The 18,367-nt window shown below is 39.9% G+C and overlaps 1 protein-coding gene across 1 annotated transcript in view; it reads right to left on the reverse strand.

Annotated features, from left to right (window-relative positions):
• Positions 1–2,754: 2,754 nt before the first annotated feature.
• The window catches only part of IKZF3 (IKAROS family zinc finger 3), a 52,964-nt gene continuing 37,351 nt past the window's right edge, over positions 2,755–18,367 (reverse strand). The window contains exons 3-4 of the mRNA XM_054709089.1: positions 13,859–13,975; positions 2,755–3,458 (exon numbers count right to left, since the gene is read on the reverse strand). Coding sequence (XP_054565064.1) covers positions 2,755–3,458; positions 13,859–13,975 — 821 coding nt within the window. The remainder of the gene's footprint in view (positions 3,459–13,858; positions 13,976–18,367) is intronic.

The raw sequence follows: 18,367 nt of genomic DNA on the forward strand, positions 1-18,367 counted from the left end.
CAGGCTCAGAACGTTACAATGAAAGTGCAGCCTTTGGAAATCATTCAGAAAACCCATTCGTCACAGGGAAAATGAGGGTCGTACAGACAAAAAGCGTCCCTAGGTGGATAGGGTGGGCCTCAGTTTCACTACCTTGGGGTGCAAAAGTTGGTGTCTTCAGGGAAGACTTTGCCAATAATCTGGCAGAAATGTTCTATTCCCCTAGCTTTCTTTCCGATTAATCCTTGCTTCCAGATTCTCTTTCTTTTGTCCTCTGAAGAGTCAACAGGATGTGTGGTATTTCAAGAATATAATAAGCAACGAGTATAAGGAACCTGGCACAGCTTGGGAGTCTAGGATTATGGAAACACAGTGATATAGTGAAGACTACACACCAAAACACATCTAGTCTTTTAGCTGAAATCTCCAACATGTTGGGACTGTTGCCATGGAATTTCACAAAATCTTTTTTCCTGAGACAGACGCCATGCTACAAAGAGGGGATAAGCCATTTGTGCAGTCAGAGGTGGAACATTTTAATTACATAAACGAGTCTGAGCCTAGTGCTTACACCCTTTAGGAATATCAAGGCAGACACATAAAACACAAATTTACCAGGAATTTGGGATTCTTGGCTCTGGTAGAAATGTTCACGAAGGAAGCTGACTCTTAATTTGTAAACAGGCTCCGTGAAATTGTCCCTGGAAGCAGAATCTATTTTCCCTAACACAAGCTCTTACAAAGGAAAAAAAAAAAAAGGCTTTGGCAGGCAGCTGCAGGTGCCAGTTTGTGTGTACACTTTGGGGAAGATCAAAATACCTTCCTGTTTTTTGTTCCTCTCCACCATCCTCTTCACATTCACAACTCAGTGGTTAAAGGAAAAACTTAACAACACTACCATTTTCACATCAAAGATATGTGGAATAGATATTCATATACAGATTCTTCTGCTTAATACTTAATGCTGCATAAATGCTTACTTTTACAAACATTCATGGGTATTTAATACCCGTACATTAAAAGCTTTGAAAAATAAGTGGTTCGGGCATAATCACATAAATTTAAAGTTGGAAGAGATCTTAGAGAATGTCTAAATCCAACTCTTATTCAACAGTTGAGGCAACTTAGTTTTAAGAGTTTAAGTGATTTGCCTAAAGTCCTACAGCTAATTAGGGGCAAATGTGAAATTAGCAAACAGATTCTGTGACCCCTCTTCCAGTGTTAATTTTACAATTATAACAGAGCTTTTCCTTGATAGCATGCTTCTCTTAAGAGTAAAGATGACCAGAACCATCTGCAAAACTAAGATCAGACATTCAGGAATTTCTGTGGGATACAGTGGCTCCATTTAAAACGAGGAGAAAACAGCCTATCTGACGAAGAGCCTGCCAGTGGAGGTGCCCCCGCCTCAGCCCACCATGAAGCTCAGCTCTGACCTAAACGACACTCATGGTGTCTATCCCTGAGTCCTCTCCTGTGGGGAGAGGGAGATGAAGTTATACTTTTTGGATTGTTGTTTTTTTTAATTGTTGGAAAGTTTGCTTTGGGTCTGTACACTAATACTCCATGAAGGAGACAAAGAACTTCAGGTAGGTGGTGTTATTGCTTTTTCTCCTCTGGTGCTGCTAAACCATCTTCCTCCTCAGAACCCAGCTCTATCCATCTTTTTTTTTTTTTAAATCCTCACCCGAGGATATTTTTTCCATTGATTTTTAGAGAGAGTAGAAATGAGGGAGGGGACAGGAGAGAGAGAGAGAGAGAGACATCAATGTGAGACACATTAATTGGTTGCCTTCCACACGCGCCCCTATTGGAGCTAGGAGTCAAACCTGCAACCCAGGTATGTGCCTTTGACCAGGAATTGAACCCAAGACCCTTTGATCCTTTGGTGTGTGGGCTGACCCTCTAACCACTGAGCAATACTGGCCAAGGCCCAGCTCTGCCCATCTTGATCACAGGAAATGGATGCCATAGCCCACAGTGGACAACTTCCTGGAGTTTCCATGACAGTCTATATTGAAAACCATCAGTTTTTCTGTGTAGAATTTCTCCTGTAGATGACTTCTTTAACCCAAAGCAGCTTTTAATTGGAGACGGAGGGTAAAGAGTAGAAGCAGATGTATTATCAGATGACTTCGGTTTTTTTGTTTTTTTTTGCTTATGTGGTAAGAAAAGGATCTGATGTTCCAAGACTGAGTCTTCAGTTATTGATAACAGACAGTTATTTTATGGATCATCTTTTCCTTACTATCAGACTCTAATTGGGATGGGGAGATTAGATCCTAACTCTCCGCCTTTTGTTAAATGCAGAAGGACAAGACTTCCCATAAGGTCAATTGGCCAGCTCTTCTTCTGTGTGGACCTGGGCTCATGACCTTTTGGCACTTCTGGCTGACATATCTCAGAAAGAGTGTTTCATGCAGCACTACGAGGGGGACTCTTTCAACTGGCAACAAACTCCAAGGTATGCCTGTCCTGTTTATGCAAAAGAAAGTGATCAAATACTTCTCTGGTTTTTAAATATCATAAAATTCAAGTCCCTGATGGACAAACAAAGGTTTCACAAAAGCAGTAACATCGGCATTATCTGCAAACAACTTCTGAATGGAGACAGCGCCTCTCTTTGCCCATGTGAGCATGACCCTCTGATACTAAAAGTGGTACGAAAGAGAGTCTGGAACTGAGTTTGTTTTGAGAGGGATTTGTTAGGTAGGGGTGTCGGTTTTTAAAAACAATGTGGAATGCTCAGGCGTAATCATCTTTGGGGCCAGATGTTCACTTTAGCATGGCTCTGTGTTCTCCTCGGGCTATATGAGACGAAAACTCATACCGATCATGGCTTCGATACCCACACATGTTACACTCAAAAGGATCACGAAAGCCGTGGCAACCCATGTGAATGGTGAACATCACATAATCCAGAAAGAGGACTCGACAGTGGTCACACCGATACACATCCATCATCTCCCCTTCTTTGTTGATCACTTTGATGGAGTCTCGTGGGCAGATGGGTGGGGGCTTGAGGAGCTCATAAGAGCGGGGTATCTCTTTCAGAAGTGGTATCCCATTGCGGGCCCGAGGAGGAACCAGGTGATTCTGCTGGTAGATGTGGTTCTGGCGTTCTTCATGGTTGCTGTCAGTGTCTGTGGAGTCATGGCCACTGTTGTTGGGGGAGAGGCCTCTTTCAGAAGGCAGGCTCTTCTCTGGCAGGTGGATGTGCTTCTTTTCCAGGTCCTGGACGGCACCATTCGGCATCTCGGCACGGGTGAGGGCTATGGGATACATGCTGCTGATAACTGGAACCATCTCCGAGGTGGGAGCAGGCGGTGTCTGGACTAAAGGGCGCAGTGCTTCGGCACCGAGATAGCTGATGGCATTATTGATGGCTTGGTCCATCATCCGGGTTTGTATTATCTCACTCTCTTTCTCATACATGTAGCTGGGATTATAGTTGACATCAAAGCAGTGGCGCTTCTCACCTAGAACAAGTAAAAATAATGAATTACAAAAGGAAAAACACAAAGGCAGAGCAATTATAAAATGATTTTCCAGAGTCCTTGAAAAGAGAGAAAGGACATGTTGCCTGCAGGTACACCCAGCTCATGCAGAATGGTTCCATACGGTGCTGAAGTCTCAGGGGACAGTGGTTGACAGCACACGTTAGGGCAGTCAACATAAATTAGGTTAGCAGGCAAAAGGGGGAGTCAGAGATGTCATTATGTTGAAACTACAATGTGAGTTGTTTCCACTGCTCTTGTCAGAGGGAAACTCTGGAGGAAATGAAGCGAGAGAACACGAGGACAAGGTTTAGTGGGGGCTCCTTGTGCAGGGGCACGGGGGCATCTGCACTTCTGCGCAGGAACTACTAAGACCAGTCAATTCCCCCAACTTTTATTTTGCTTGTTATTTTCTTCTGGTAACACTAAAGGAGCCAGGGGGATGGACGTATTGCCAAAAGCGGGGATGATCTATGACTGGCCTGCAGCTTTTAAAATAGCTGCAGGGGTAGAAATAATAGCCCCAGAAACTCCCCACTCCCTGTACTTGCCACTCCCCAAACACATCAGTCACCAGACAGACTGAGATTTAAGTAAGAGAGCTTCAAATGTAGAAAGTTTTAGAAAAGCTTTCTTGATGAAAGATCATGATCTTTGTCCCTTTCATAAAGTGTGTGATTCTTTTGCTTAAAAAAAGGTATCATTGATACATGTGTGATCATTAGGACCTATCTCACACTTAACTGACAAAATTATCTGTGGTCACCCTTTCCTATTTCTCATGTCAAACTGCTGAGAGATTTTGAAAACAGAGTTTAGCCACCTTCGGGGCGCGTGGGTGTTGAGTGTTAGAAAACCAAGGCTCTCTGGCCACAGGAAAGGCAGGAGCGGGGCCTACAGTGATGGCAGATGTGCTCAGTGGTGAGTGGCTGGTTGAAGGGAGAGAAAGCGGGAAAGATGTGTCAAGAGCTGGAAGTGGGCCTAAAATGTGATGCTTTTTCATTCTGTAGACGTTGGGTTCTGGCGAGATTTGCAGAACCATATCCTCTCTTCTGTAACATTTCCTAGGCATGCTGTGGTTCCAAATTTGTCACCACCAGACAGTAAAGGGTTCAACAATGAAAAACCAATATAAGAAAACAAAAGGATTGGAAGAACAAGTTCCTTTTCTTGAGGTCTTTCCAACCTGTATATATGGAACTGGAGAAAAAGAAATGTTTAAAGTGGTGAAAGGGATGCGCCCTATGGAGCCTTTGATTTTATTCTAAATGCCATGTTTGAAGCATTTAAGCAGGAGAGTAATGTGTCTTCTGTAAAAAGAATTATAAGGCAAGGTGGTTTGGTACAAATCATTTACTTAAGTGTTAAGTGAATGCAAACATTTTAAGAATACTTGGGGAAGGGAAATCATTCTTGGAAAACCTAAATTTTGAGACGAGTCGAAATGGTAGGATTTTTATTTTTTCAGAGGTAGACGGGACATCCTAATTGAGGAAGTAGCATGAATGGAGGTAGAAAAGTGGGCCTACAGCAGGGAAAACGGAAAGTCTGGGTATAGCTAATATCAGACGTATAAAATAAAGTATTTCTCAAGCTTCACTTATTCCTTCACATTCTGCAATATTCACACACCAGGGTGGTGTGGTGGTGGACAGCATGAACGCTAGGGTCACATGGACTGGATTTGATGCTGGCTCATCAGTTACTAGTTGCATGACCTTGGGCAAGTTACTTAACCTCTTTGGCTCCAAGTCCTCTTGTAAAATGGGGATAATAATCATATCTACCTCACAGACTCCATGGTAAGCACTTAGAACAGTACCTGGCACATAGAAAACACTTGGTAAACATCAAGGTTTTTTGTTTTGTTTGAATCAGTTTCATTTCTTTCTTTTGTTAAAATAAATATGTTTTTTAAGAAAACTATGTCACTAACATATATGGAAAACCAGAATCACAAAAAGAAGGTAACTATGAAAAATAAAGACGATGAAACAGAGTAATTGATTCAATCTTGATCAGACTCTACTGTGAGTACTGGAGACAAAGATCTACCCTCTCTTTGTTCAAAACAGAGATCACCAAGAGTGTTCAACGACTAGCATCAAAATAAGTTTCAATCTTTCTCCTTGATATAATCAGGGAGACTGAAAGAGAACTAAAAAGAAAATAAATTTCTTGCCATGTGAATGAAGGTTTTTAAAAGGCCTGTGGGCCTCCTGGCATTTTGCATCCCACATTTTGGGAGATATTGAAGAAAGATAACACATGGTGGGACCACATGGTGGGCATTCTGAATGGTCAACCATAAGGTTTGGATTTGAATAAACAGCAAACCACGTCAAGCCCTTGAGCACGGCAAGCTTGTGGTCGAAATGCTGTTTTCAGGATATTAATGTAATAGCAATGTGTAAGATGAACCAGAACATAGAGAACTGGAGCCAGAAAGACCAGCTAAAAGATTTAACCTTTTGCACTCGGATGTCGAGTGTGACTCGACACGGTTAGCATTAGAATAAAGGAATCGAGGAAAAAGCAAGCGAGTGCAAAGGGTTAATGTAATCAAATGGATTTGTCCTGCATCCCCACTACCTTAAGGCCAACCTGATAGATTCCAGACAAATACCTGAGAGAAAAAATATGCAAAGAAAAACATCCTGCCTTGTCAACTCAACAAAAAGCAACAGAAAAGCAGACATTTGCTTTCTTATTTTCAGCTTCCAGATCAGGTGTATCTTTGATCAAGGCTGTTGGGAAGAATGAGGCTAATAACAGGAAAGCCAGCTAAGGTCACAATTGTTCATTCCCCAGAGAGTGACACAGAACTTTGGTTTCTTGGCTTTTTCAAGGTTATTGATGATTTTCCAGTGTGGCTAGCTCACTCAACTCCCCATACCAGGGGTCCCTGAGCATCTTTTTATCTTTCCTCCCAACAGAGAGGCTCCATAAAGTTTCTATGGTGGGGCAGGTACAACACAAACTCTGCTTTTATCCTTTCTCCCAAGAGTTGGCTTTACTTCATTAGGCCTACAATTTCACAACCTATACCACCTGCAGCACATGTCAGAGAACAGCTGAGTGCTAAAGTTGTAAGAGGCAAAACATTAAGAGGAAAATGAACCCCTGGATGAGTGGAAATAGGTGACTGAGCTCTGCGGTTAACGCACACCATTGTTCATTGTGAAGAGGATGGGAGAGCCTCAGATCTTCACGTGCACGCACCATGCAGTCATCAGATCCCCTCATCTCTGGGTTACGGTAACTTGAGTCGTGCAGATGATTATCAGTCACCTGTAGACTCGATGACTCAATGTGTATGAAACTCAGAAGGGGTAAGCTACAGTAATTGAAAAGCCAATAGCTCACGTTTCTTTAGTAACACACTCATAAAAAAGGTTAGTCAAACCACAACAGTGTAACTGCTCCCAAACCTGCACGGAGCCTCTAGTCTAGCTTCTAGTCAAAATCATACCACACCTTCGAATGACTAATGATAGCAGCTTCAGGCTGAATTAGAGGTTTTGCTTCCAATGAAAATACAAATGGCAACAGCAAGTCTTAAGTTTAGAAACCAAGACTGCTTGGTTGGGCCATTCCTTACCTGTGATTCTTTTTTTAAATATATTTTTATTGATTTCAGAGAGGAAGGGAGGAGAGAGAGATGGAAACATCAATAATGAGAATCACTGATCGGCTGCCTCCTACACACCCTCTAATGGGAATTGAGCCTGCCCTTGAACAGAATTGAACCCAGGACTCTTCAGTCTACAGGCCGATGCTCTATCCACTGAGCCAAACCAGCTAGGGCCTATAATTCTTTTCTTTTTTTAAAAATCTTTTTAAAAATATATTTTATTGATTTTTTACAGAAAGGGAGGGAGAGGGATAGAAAGTTAGAAACATCAATCAGCTGCCTCCTGCACACCTCCTACTGGGGATGTGCCCGCAACCAAGGAACATGCCCTTGACCGGAATCGAACCTGGGACCTCTTGGTATTCAGGCCGACACTCCATCCACTGAGCCAAAACAACGAGGGCGGGCCTGTAATTCTTTTTAAAGGTGTTGATCCCTAATATTTAGGCTTTGGTAACACTAGTAAGCAACCACCTGTCCTGAATTGCCCCAATGTGGCCAGGGCACACGGTTGTTGGCTTCTAAGTGCCAACTTCAAAGAACAGAATCACAGCCTAAAGCTAAAAAGGACCTTCACTTAGCATGTGGATTCCATCCTCTGTCTTTGGGGTCAAGGGACAAGACTCACCACCCTAATCTGTTTACTTCTGGTCTTTATAATTCACAGTACCCAATACTGTGCCTTATATGCAATACTAATAAGAATAGCTACTATTTATTGAGCTTCTACTATATACCTAGTGCTGTCCTAGGTACTTTGCATATTGCCTCATTTTACCTAAGATGAATTATCATCTCTCAGACAGATGAAGAGCCGAAAGTGCAAACAGGTTGATTAACTTGTCGAGGTTGCTCAGTTGGTAAATGGAGAACCAGGATGCAACCCCAGTATGTGTTTCAGCGTTAACTGCTGTTTCCTGGTCGCTACCTTGCCCAAGGTGGCACAATCCCAGCACTGGCAGTGACTTCAGGGAAAAGCTACTGTGCTTTGTTCCCTAAGGACCAGCACCATGCATTCAAGATATCTATGATGCAGAATTGTGATGTCTGCAAGGTGTTCAATGGAGTGTCTGGCATATGTAAGAACTCAATAAATGATAGATCTATCATCATCACCATCATCATCACCATCATACCATTTTAGGAGCTTTGAGGAATACACACATAATTGCAATTCATAGGAGATGCAGCATTTATAGTTTCTTACAAATCAATATTCTTAATAATATGTGGTGAAACCAAGTATAGAGTAGCCAAGAGAGTGAAGAGAAATACAGACCACTTCTCAAACATGCCACACATAACAAGGCGCAAATATCAATCTATTCTTTTCTTTAAATTTTTTTTTTGCCCTGACCAGTTTGGCTCAGTGGATAGAGCGTCGGCCTGCGGACTCAAGGGTCCCAGGTTCGATTCCGGTCAAGGGCATGTACCTTGGTTGCGGGCACATACCCAGTGGGGAGTGTGCGGGAGGCAGATGATTGATGTTTCTCTCTCATCGATGTTTCTAACTCTCTATCCCTCTCCCTTCCTCTCTGTAAAAAATCAGTAAAATATATTTAAAAAATGTTTTTTTCTTGTAATGGGAGGTGGTGATAATGATGGTGGTGGAGACAGACATATATATAACAAAAAGCAGACTGTTAACCGTGCCTTGAGTGCAGAGGGAGAGAGCTGAGAGAGAGCTCAGGAGAGTAGAGGAATGTAGACCATGTGTACCTTTAAGGGCAGATGTGAGGGTGGGCACTTCAGACAGAGCATGGGAAGAACATTACATGGAAGTAGAAAAGTATAGAAGTGTGAGTACATTGTGGCTGAATGAAGAGAGTAGTTGGCTGAAGTAATAATATTAGAAAAGGTAAACTGGAGACAAAGTGTGGAAGACTCAGACTGCCTGCATTGTTTGGATTTTATTCCAATGGGGAGCCACTGAAAGTTTTTTTTTGCGGAGGGGGAAATGATTTGAACATTATAAAAATAACACAATTCCAATATTGCCATCATCATGATGGGTAATGTGAAATATTCAGACTTGCTTTGTTTTTAAAGTTTCTTCAAGTCACTTGAATGTATTGCTGCGACCTTCATATAATTTTCCATATGTATTATCACTTACTGCAAGCATATATCCAAAGAAAAAAAAGGCAGGTAAGTAGGGTAAATGGAATATCTGATGATGATTATGGCTCTAATCTCAATCTAAATAAGACTAAAGTGACTAACACTTCTCCCAGGAGGAGGAAAGCAGAGGGGAGCCACAGAATACAAAGCAGGAAGGAGAGAGAAGAGAGAGAGCTGTGGGGGTGGCAGTGAGGAAAACTGAGCTGTGGACCACAATTTTTTTTTTTTGATGCTGCAGACGCCTTGTCCTCTGTGAAGGGCTACTTGGATGTTGTCTGTCCTGATGGAATCACCAGCGGGAGATAACTTCTTTTCTCAAGAAAACACACCATGGGGGGAGGATGAAGAGGGTAAAAGGGCCACATATATGGTGATGGAAGGAGAGCAGACTTTGGGTGGTGAAATAGAAATGATGTATCACAGAACTATAAACTTGGAACGCATATAATGTATTAACCAACGTCACCCCAATAAATTTAATTTAATAATAAAAAATGAAAACACACCCTTGAAGCAGAATGACTGCCCCTTTTCAGAGCTTTTCTTCCATGAGCTTCAATGTCTAAACTCATCCCTGCCCACAGCCCCGTGTCCCACACGACATGCGCTGCTCTGGGTGCCCCTTAGACTGCAGTACTTTCAAGCTCTAGGTTCTGGCCCTGCTCTGTCACCTACTAGCCCCGTCTCTTTATCTCTCTGACCTCCTTTCCCTCCTTGGTAAAAGAACTTCACTAGGTGGTTCCTAATATCCCTTCAAGATCTAAAATGCTATGACTTTTTAAATACATATAGGAGCATGGATTCCAGCCTTTTGGGAAAGGGTGGGAGAAGTTACTTTGTGCTTTTAGAAACAGGTATTAAAACGGCTCCTGTCACTCTGTTAACCAAAGCGGACAATTTCTCTTTAGTTACTTCACAGGGAGAATTGATGGTGTTTGTTGAAGTGTCAAAACCTCACTCATGTTTACCGCAGGTGAGATCTTTTTCATGTTCATTTAGACATGAAAACTTCCTTTAATAAAGTAATGCATAAAATTAAATAAGAAGATGCTATGGTCTGAATACCACATCTGTTTTTGGAAAAAGAATGAAAATCAGAAAAAGCAATATGCAGAAATGTCATCATTTCCCTCCTCCCCCCAGGAAAGAAATCTGGCCTCTATTTTGAGCCAAGTATTTGAAGATGGCCTAGTTAGAAGTATAGTCCAACAAATTTATAATAGGAGAAAAAGATTCAGAGAAAGGACAACCCCTAAAAGGCTTGGGCACTAAAAGTAAAGTCTTCTTGTCCTTTGAAAAGAACTAAGAATAATTATTTTGATGTTGGAAGACGCCGATTTCTAATGAATGCGTGCCAATTTATTTTCCATTTTAGAGAAAGTGATACAAAATTTATTGGAGAATTAGGAAAAAAAGATTTTTATTTTTCTCCTATTTGGGCAATGCAATTGCACTCTTACTCTTCAATAGAGTCATGGTGTTTTTTGTGTGTTTCTAAATGCATTTAAACTTAATCCAATAGGTCCCACTTCCTCAGTTCAATTCTAACGGATGAGAAATGTTACCTACTGGTAATTATCTCTAGCCTGCTGGGAAAGTATCAGGCTGACCTGATTATATAATTTCACCCTTACCCTCATAGTTCAAGAGGGCAGGGAAGCCAAGGTATGTCTGAGTGCTGTGCAACTGTCAGCAAGGATTAAAGGGAGTGACTCATTCACACTTTACCCACTGCCATTTCCCTGGCAGCTGATCTTTTCAGAAAACGGAGAGGAAATATAGGAGAGAGAAGAGAGGAGAGAAGAGGGGAGGAGGGAAACTTTAGCCCCATATATTTTACATCACTTCATATCACACTATCATAATGTTCCTTTTCCTGCCGCCCTTGATATTTTCTATCAAAAAGATTGATTGAGTTAAATGACTAAAAAGCTTATAAAAATATCTCTAAAAGGTTCAGGATATAAGCTAATGCTAGAAGATTAATGTTTAGGAACAGGAATATCACGTGTGGGGCAGGAGCTTTATAACCATCTCATGATGAATAAATGGACAAAAAAGTGAATGAACAAGCAGTGGTTCCTAAGTCAAATATATGACTATTGAGCTAACACAGCTGTTTTATAGAATATCAGATTCATCTTATTAAAAATACCCCCAAAATATATGATATGGTTCCTAACATAAACACCATACCTATACAACCTTGAGAAAAGAGTTATCTAAAGTCATTCATAAGGGCTTGATAAACACAAAGGGTATTCATAATTGCTACCTTTTCTAACTCATCTCACAGACTTGTAGAATGATAGAGCTGGGAGGGACCTTTCTGATCACTTTATCACCTATTCGGTCTCCTCATTTCACAGATGAGTAAACAGAGGCTCAGAAAGGTTACGTGATTTGTCTAAACACACAGTTAAGAAATGACTGAGCTAGAATCAGAACCTGGGTCTTTTGGCTTCTAATACAGGGTTCTTCCTACTGCACTACACCACAATTTATCAAAAAAACTTCCCCCAATTATTTGGGGGCCCTGAAGCTCTGCAGTTATTACACCTCAGTGCAAATCAAAAGCTAACTCTACGGGGTTTCCTGATTCCACAAAGAGAGAATGTGATGGGTTTAGAAGATGAAAGAAATCAAACTACAAGATCAGCATCTCTCATGAGTCTGGAAATGGAGGCATGAAAATCCTCTGGTCACAATGGTAACAAACAAATGGAACATCAATCCCTGATGCAACGAGTAAAATGGCATGGACCTGGACATATGAAACATGTGGGTTTCTGTTGGTTTGTGTTAATCCTCACCCAAAGATATTTTTCCATTGATTTCAAGAGAGAGTGGAAATGAGGGGGAGAGAGAAACATCGATGTGAGAGAGACACATCGATTGGTTGTCTCCCACATATGCCCCAACCAGGGGCAGGGATTGAAACTACAACCAAGGTACATGCCCTTGACTGTAATTGAACCTGTGACTCTTAAGTCCAAGGGCTGATGCTCTATCCACTGAGCAAAACTGACCAGGGTGAAACATGTGTTTTTAAATCCATGAAAATACCAAAGCAACTTTTATTATATTAGGTAGGACTGTAGCTCAACAATAGGTGTGAGTTAGCTATAAGAACTAGGTACCTTCTCTCATATTTTAGTTCTCTTAGACCAAAATGTATTGATCATAACTGAATTTAAATTAAGGCACTTTACATTTTTTTCTTGCCCATTTCCCCCCATGAACCTCCCCACATCAGCTAGAGTCAAAACTTTCCCCGAATTAAATTATGCTCATGGCATAGAATAACAATCAAAGCTTTCTTCTGTACTCCAGTCAGAACTTCTTCATATAAGCAAAGCTCAAAAGAGATATGAACAACATCTAAAATAATATCTTGGCATCTCAGTTGGTCCACTGTGCCATATGAAAGTCACTACATACCCCCTGACTTCTTTCAACAAAGAGAGGAAGATGGTAAGGAGGAAGGGGGTCTCTCTGAGCTAAAATGCAACAACTATAGTCTGACAAAATTTATTCTTAAAGTGACTAAAAGGGTACAAACACTTTTCAGCTAATCAAAATAAATAAGCATAAATATCAAGTTAGGTAATTTTGAAATAAATGGGTTCTTTCATTATATCTTTATAATTCACATAAAATGTTAGCCTGTAAGAAATTATCTAGACCAGAATAAATTAACAAGATTTAAAAACCAGATAGGCACTTAATATCTGTAAAAGCTATTGAAAAGAATAAACACAAAAGGACTGTAATAAGAAATCAACAGCAACAGCAGCTTTGGTAAAATAGACTGACAGATTTCTAAAATATCACTGGTGTTGAGGGAGGTCTATTTTAATGTGATAACTATTTTTGTTCAATAGCACTTTCAATTTATAGCAAAACTGATACATTTAATTCAGCTGCCTACTTCACAAATACAAATCTATTTTAAATATCATGGTCATGTTTATGTAAGCATCTGGGAGAGTTCAGCAAAATATCTCTGCCCTTCAGCAGTCCTAATAGTTTAATGGACATAATTATTTCTTAGTCATCTCCTTAAGTTGTATTTTTTGACAATGTGAAAACCAATGGCATAAAAATTAACTCCAGTAAGATAAATGACTAAATTAAATCTTATTATTTAAATCTATGTTTTCCCAAACACTTTCTCTTAAAGCCAATTATGAATCAAATTCAAGAAAACATGGCAATACATTTTAGAGCATGAAAAAAGTTTGAACATGATAACGGAACCAACTTGTAAAATATAATTACAAAAGATTACAAAAATGTTATCTTGAACATCTTACTTGCACAAACTCATGCAACATATGTCATTCAGAATAAAGAGGAAGGAACATCATTTTAAACACCCACTCCATTTAGGAAATTGGATACCAAAAACTCCCATCTTCAGTCGTGAAGATTCTTTAGTTAAAATATTTTATTCTATTTGCTCTAGTTCTCAAAATGAATCACAAAAAATAAAGGTGAACAATGGAAAACCAATAACCTTATTTTAACAGAAATTAAGTTAGGAAGGGCCAATGTAATAAGCATCCTATGTTATCTTATTCAAACTATCTGCTAACAGCAGCAGGAAAAAGGGTTGTATTCTTACCAATGAATTTCTGAGGCATTGAGCTTTTTCGTTTTGCCACATTGCTTGCTAATCTGTCCAGAACCAGCGCTCTTTCACTTCCCATCTCTGCTTTGATGTGTCTTGCCTCCGCACTTGCTGGTTTGGGAAAATGTAAAAAGAAGAGGGGAAAAAGTTGGTAAATGGGGAAGAAGAACAAATAAACTGGAAGAAAAAATGTCAGATATCTGGTACATAATCTTTTGTTACCGGTCATTACTGCTCAGATTCTTGCCTGGGGGACCTGCTGTGGTCAGGGAAGACAGCAACAGGGCACATTCAAATCTTGCAGTCCTTATGCTGAGATGGAAAAGCCCAACCCATCCCCAAACAGTACCTTCATTAGCAAGAGGAAGTATTAAATAAACAGAATGGACGTGGTTGGTTGCAAAAAGATAGAGAGATCTTCTAACCTCCGATCAGCCTTCTTTCTGATTCTGAGTAACTGCGTGTGACACCTGCAGACTGATATAATTCTTCTTAACAACTTTGGAAAAAAAAAAGTATGGTGCCCCAGATTTACTGCTCTGTTTATGTTAATAGCACTTTTGAAAATAGATACTCTTACCCAGACAGCAAAAAATCTACTCAGTGATTTGTGTATTGAAATTCTGAGTGGTTTTTTTCTTTCTTTTTTTCCCCCTCAGCATGCTTCTTTCAGTTCCTATCTTTTAAAATTCTATTTCTCTGGGCTCTGCATTATCTGTTTCATATGTTCTTCACATTAAAAAATGGTCTCAGTTAAAATTTCCCTGAGCAACACTTCTGTCTTGAAATTAAAGAGCAATTTGTATAATGCGTCTTTATTACATTTCTAATGAAAAATGTGAATAAAAACTGCCTAAGAAAGTGATCTAATTGTTAATCCACAAACAGACCTTCCAGTGGTGTAGGCCTGTGGTTCCCAGATGTGCCACTGGTTAAGAGCATGTAAGACACACCTATGCCCAGGCCCCACTTTCAGATCAATTAAATCAGGATCTCTGGTGTAAGGGCCTAGGCAACAGATTTGTAAAGGTCTCCAAATTATTTTAAAATGCAGCCAGAATTGAGAACCACTAGAAGAATATCTAATCAATTAAACAGTTAGTGGGAATAAATAAGTATAATTTACCCTTATACAGCAAGCAGTCCCCTATAAGAGTTCATGCTTAAAGTTCAAAGATACAAGCTGCTCTAAATACAGGGCTTTAAACTTTAACACATGATGCTAACCCAAGCTAGAGACCAGCAAACTTTTTTTGTAAAGGGCCAGATAGTAAATATTTTAAACTTTAATGGGATACATATTGCCTGTGTTCCATAGTCTCTGTGGTTTTTTAAACTCAACCCACCACCCTTTAAAAATGTAAAAACCTCTACACAATCTGCTGGCTACATTTGGTCTGAGGGTCACAGTTTGCTCACTCCTGCCCTAAGCAAACATATTGTGATACTACAAACATTTCTCTCTGTTTCATTATAAGCATTTCAGGAGGTCCTAATTAAAATGAAGGATCCATACATTTCTAATGTCTTTAAGGAAAAAGGAATTGGTTTTAGCTACATGATGAGAGTAAAAAGCAAGTGATGATTGCAGAATAGATCCAACTCCCCCGATCTGCCACCCCCCAATTATATACATAGACTTAGGAAGTGTCAGTGCTTGTTCTGAAGGTGAAGAGTTTGTTGTGTGAAGAGTTTTTAATATATGGAAATAAGGTCACCAATTCTATGATCTCTCAGTGCCACAAATGGACATGCCCAGAGAGAACACTGGCCCCCTCTGCAGTAAATGAGACAGAGAAAGACTTCCAGGGCAAGACTATCAAGTATGGTCAGGGCCAAAGAACGAAAGCCAAATTAGAAAAAGAGAAGTCAAAGTATTAAATATTTTTTCATTTTTTTATTGGCATGTTTTTGATTTTTTTTAAAAAACACTACACCAATCATTACATAATAAGTTATAAACTCAGGATTTTAAAAAATCAGAAATAAAATGAAATCTGGCTCCAGAAATGATTAAGATGATAATAATGGTCATACTTACTATACTTTGTGAGTTTCTTATAAAAAAATAATTCTATGTTCTAAAGAAATAAATCCCACCCTCCAGTTTAAGCTATTAACAATACTATTTGTGTAATGAAAACAGTAAGGTCAGAGTAAAAGGCTTGCAGCTTTGGGGCTAGTGGTGAAGTATTGCAACTTTGACTGACAGCTATTGTAAACAACTGGCACTTCAGTGACAGGGACACTGCTATTGAGTGAAGTGTATCAAATTCTGTCCAGCACAGAAATAAGTTTAAATGACCAAACAGGAAACTATTATATATATATTATTTCCTTTCACACAAACCACCACCAGATGTGGTAGTACCCAGATCCCCAGAGCAGAGAGATGAAAGACAAAGGCCTGGGATTTGAAATAAGTTCCTGAGGCTGTTAGAAGGCGGCTTTTTCTCAGAAGCATCAGAGAGGCAAAGTTTGTGCTTTGACTGGGAACATTCATTCTGGTTTGAGCACCTTTGAGAGGATTAAATCCAGGTAAGGCTCCCCCCACACCCTGTATTTATTATTAAAAAAAAAGACTTAAAGTGAAATTAGAATGAAGAACAGTACTTTGGGAATTTTTAACTTTATCCCCATTTTGCCCTATTCTTATTAGTCTCTTCCGTCACTACTCTAATGGCCCTGTCATTATCCAGAGGTATGGCCGGTTAGTCCCAGGACTTTCACCAAGCATTCTGCTGCCAGTCTAGTTTTCCCTCTTATCTCTCAGTAGCCGGTGTCTACATTTTACCAAAGTCACTATCAATTACCACAGCAGTTGTCTGAGGACACATACTCAATATCCTCTATATATTTGGGAGGATGCCAAAGCGGGGATACATTGACCTAAATAATGTAATTAGGGCATGTCACTAAATGGCAACCCTCCGAGATAATATCACCTTTTTATCCCTGGTTACTCACCAAGCTTGTCTTGACAGTTATTTCTAGATAAATCTTACCCTGTAAATTAGTGACCAAATGACTCACATTTAAAACACAAAATTCTGGAGGTTATGGATAGACGGATAATTTGAGGCATAGGTGGAGACTTTCCCGTTTCCATAATTCTGGTTACATTGAAAGAAATCCTCTGAAACTAAACCAGAGGGCTTCATCCACCCACACCCTCACTCAAAATATCAACTCCATGAGTCCAACTCTCATTGTATGTGTGAATACACTCTAAAGAGTAAGTTAATCTTTATTGAGTTAACTACTTTCTAATTGGCAAGTTAGGCAAAGGCTAAACTTTCAATTGAATATGCTGCACTCTCATTTTCTTTCCCAAACTGCTAGTCTTGGCCTTGCAATTCTTGGCCAGCTGCTGTGCAATACCACTAAATGAGTGCCCTTTAAAACACAAAGAAATGCTTTGGTCTTAGACAATCTTTTGTGGATTACAAAGAGTTTAGATAATACACAAAAAAGGAAGAAAAAGGAGACTATTGGCTTTTGGTCCTCTGCTTCAACTTTAGGACCCAACTGTCTATTTATACAAACAGTCTAGACTTGTTATCTTGCTGCATCATGTCTCAGAAATGTAAGTGGAGGGAAACCAGTTTGGCAAGATAGTAAGGGAACAAGATAATGGGTTTAAATGATGAAATAGGAAATCCGTTCCTGGGTGGTGTTTGGCAGTTTAATGTTGCAAGGGGTGGGTGTGGGGATATGGGATTGTGGCAAGGAACTACTTGCACACTTGGTTCATGAGAGAGCACAGGAGTAGGACTGTAGTTCTGGATCAATTCCCCTTCATGTCACTTGTCTAGTATATAGTAAATACACAAATTTTCATTAGAAAAATGATTTTAAAGACATGCTGAAAAAAATAATGAAATGAATATGAAGTCTTAATTACAGAATAGATTACTACTTTTATTTCTGTGCAAGTCTGAAATAGTTTGTCTGGTTTTTGTTAACTGTTCCCATAATGCCATTTCTCTCTGAAAGTGATTGCAGATTTAGTTATGTAATCTGTTGTACTTTTGTTTTTGTTCAAAACCCTTCATTAGATCTTGAAGTGTTAAACAGAGCTCAAGTAAGAGGCATGCTTCCTGCCTCCTCTATGGTGTCGGTAGCTATGGAGAGTGGAACAAAGGGGTGCTATTGTGCCATCAGAATTGTCTAACAAGAGATTGCTATCAAAGACCAAGGCAGGTTCTAACAAAAATGTTACATAAAATTACTGCCGTTTTTAGCAAGTAGAATGAATATTACCTGTAAGATAGTATCAATTTTTTAAAAAATATATATTTTATTGACTTTTCACAGAGAGGAAGGGAGAGGGATAGAGAGTTAGAAACATCGATGAGAGAGAAACATCGATCAGCTGCATCCTGCACACTCCCCACTTGGGATGTGTCCGCAACCAAGGTACATGTCCTTGACCGGAATCGAACCTGGGACCCTGGAGTCTGCAGACCAACGCTCTATCCACTGAGCCAAACCGGTTAGGGC

This window comes from Eptesicus fuscus, chromosome 20 (genome assembly GCF_027574615.1).
Source record: "Eptesicus fuscus isolate TK198812 chromosome 20, DD_ASM_mEF_20220401, whole genome shotgun sequence".
In the NCBI taxonomy this organism is placed as follows: Eukaryota; Metazoa; Chordata; class Mammalia; order Chiroptera; family Vespertilionidae; genus Eptesicus; species Eptesicus fuscus.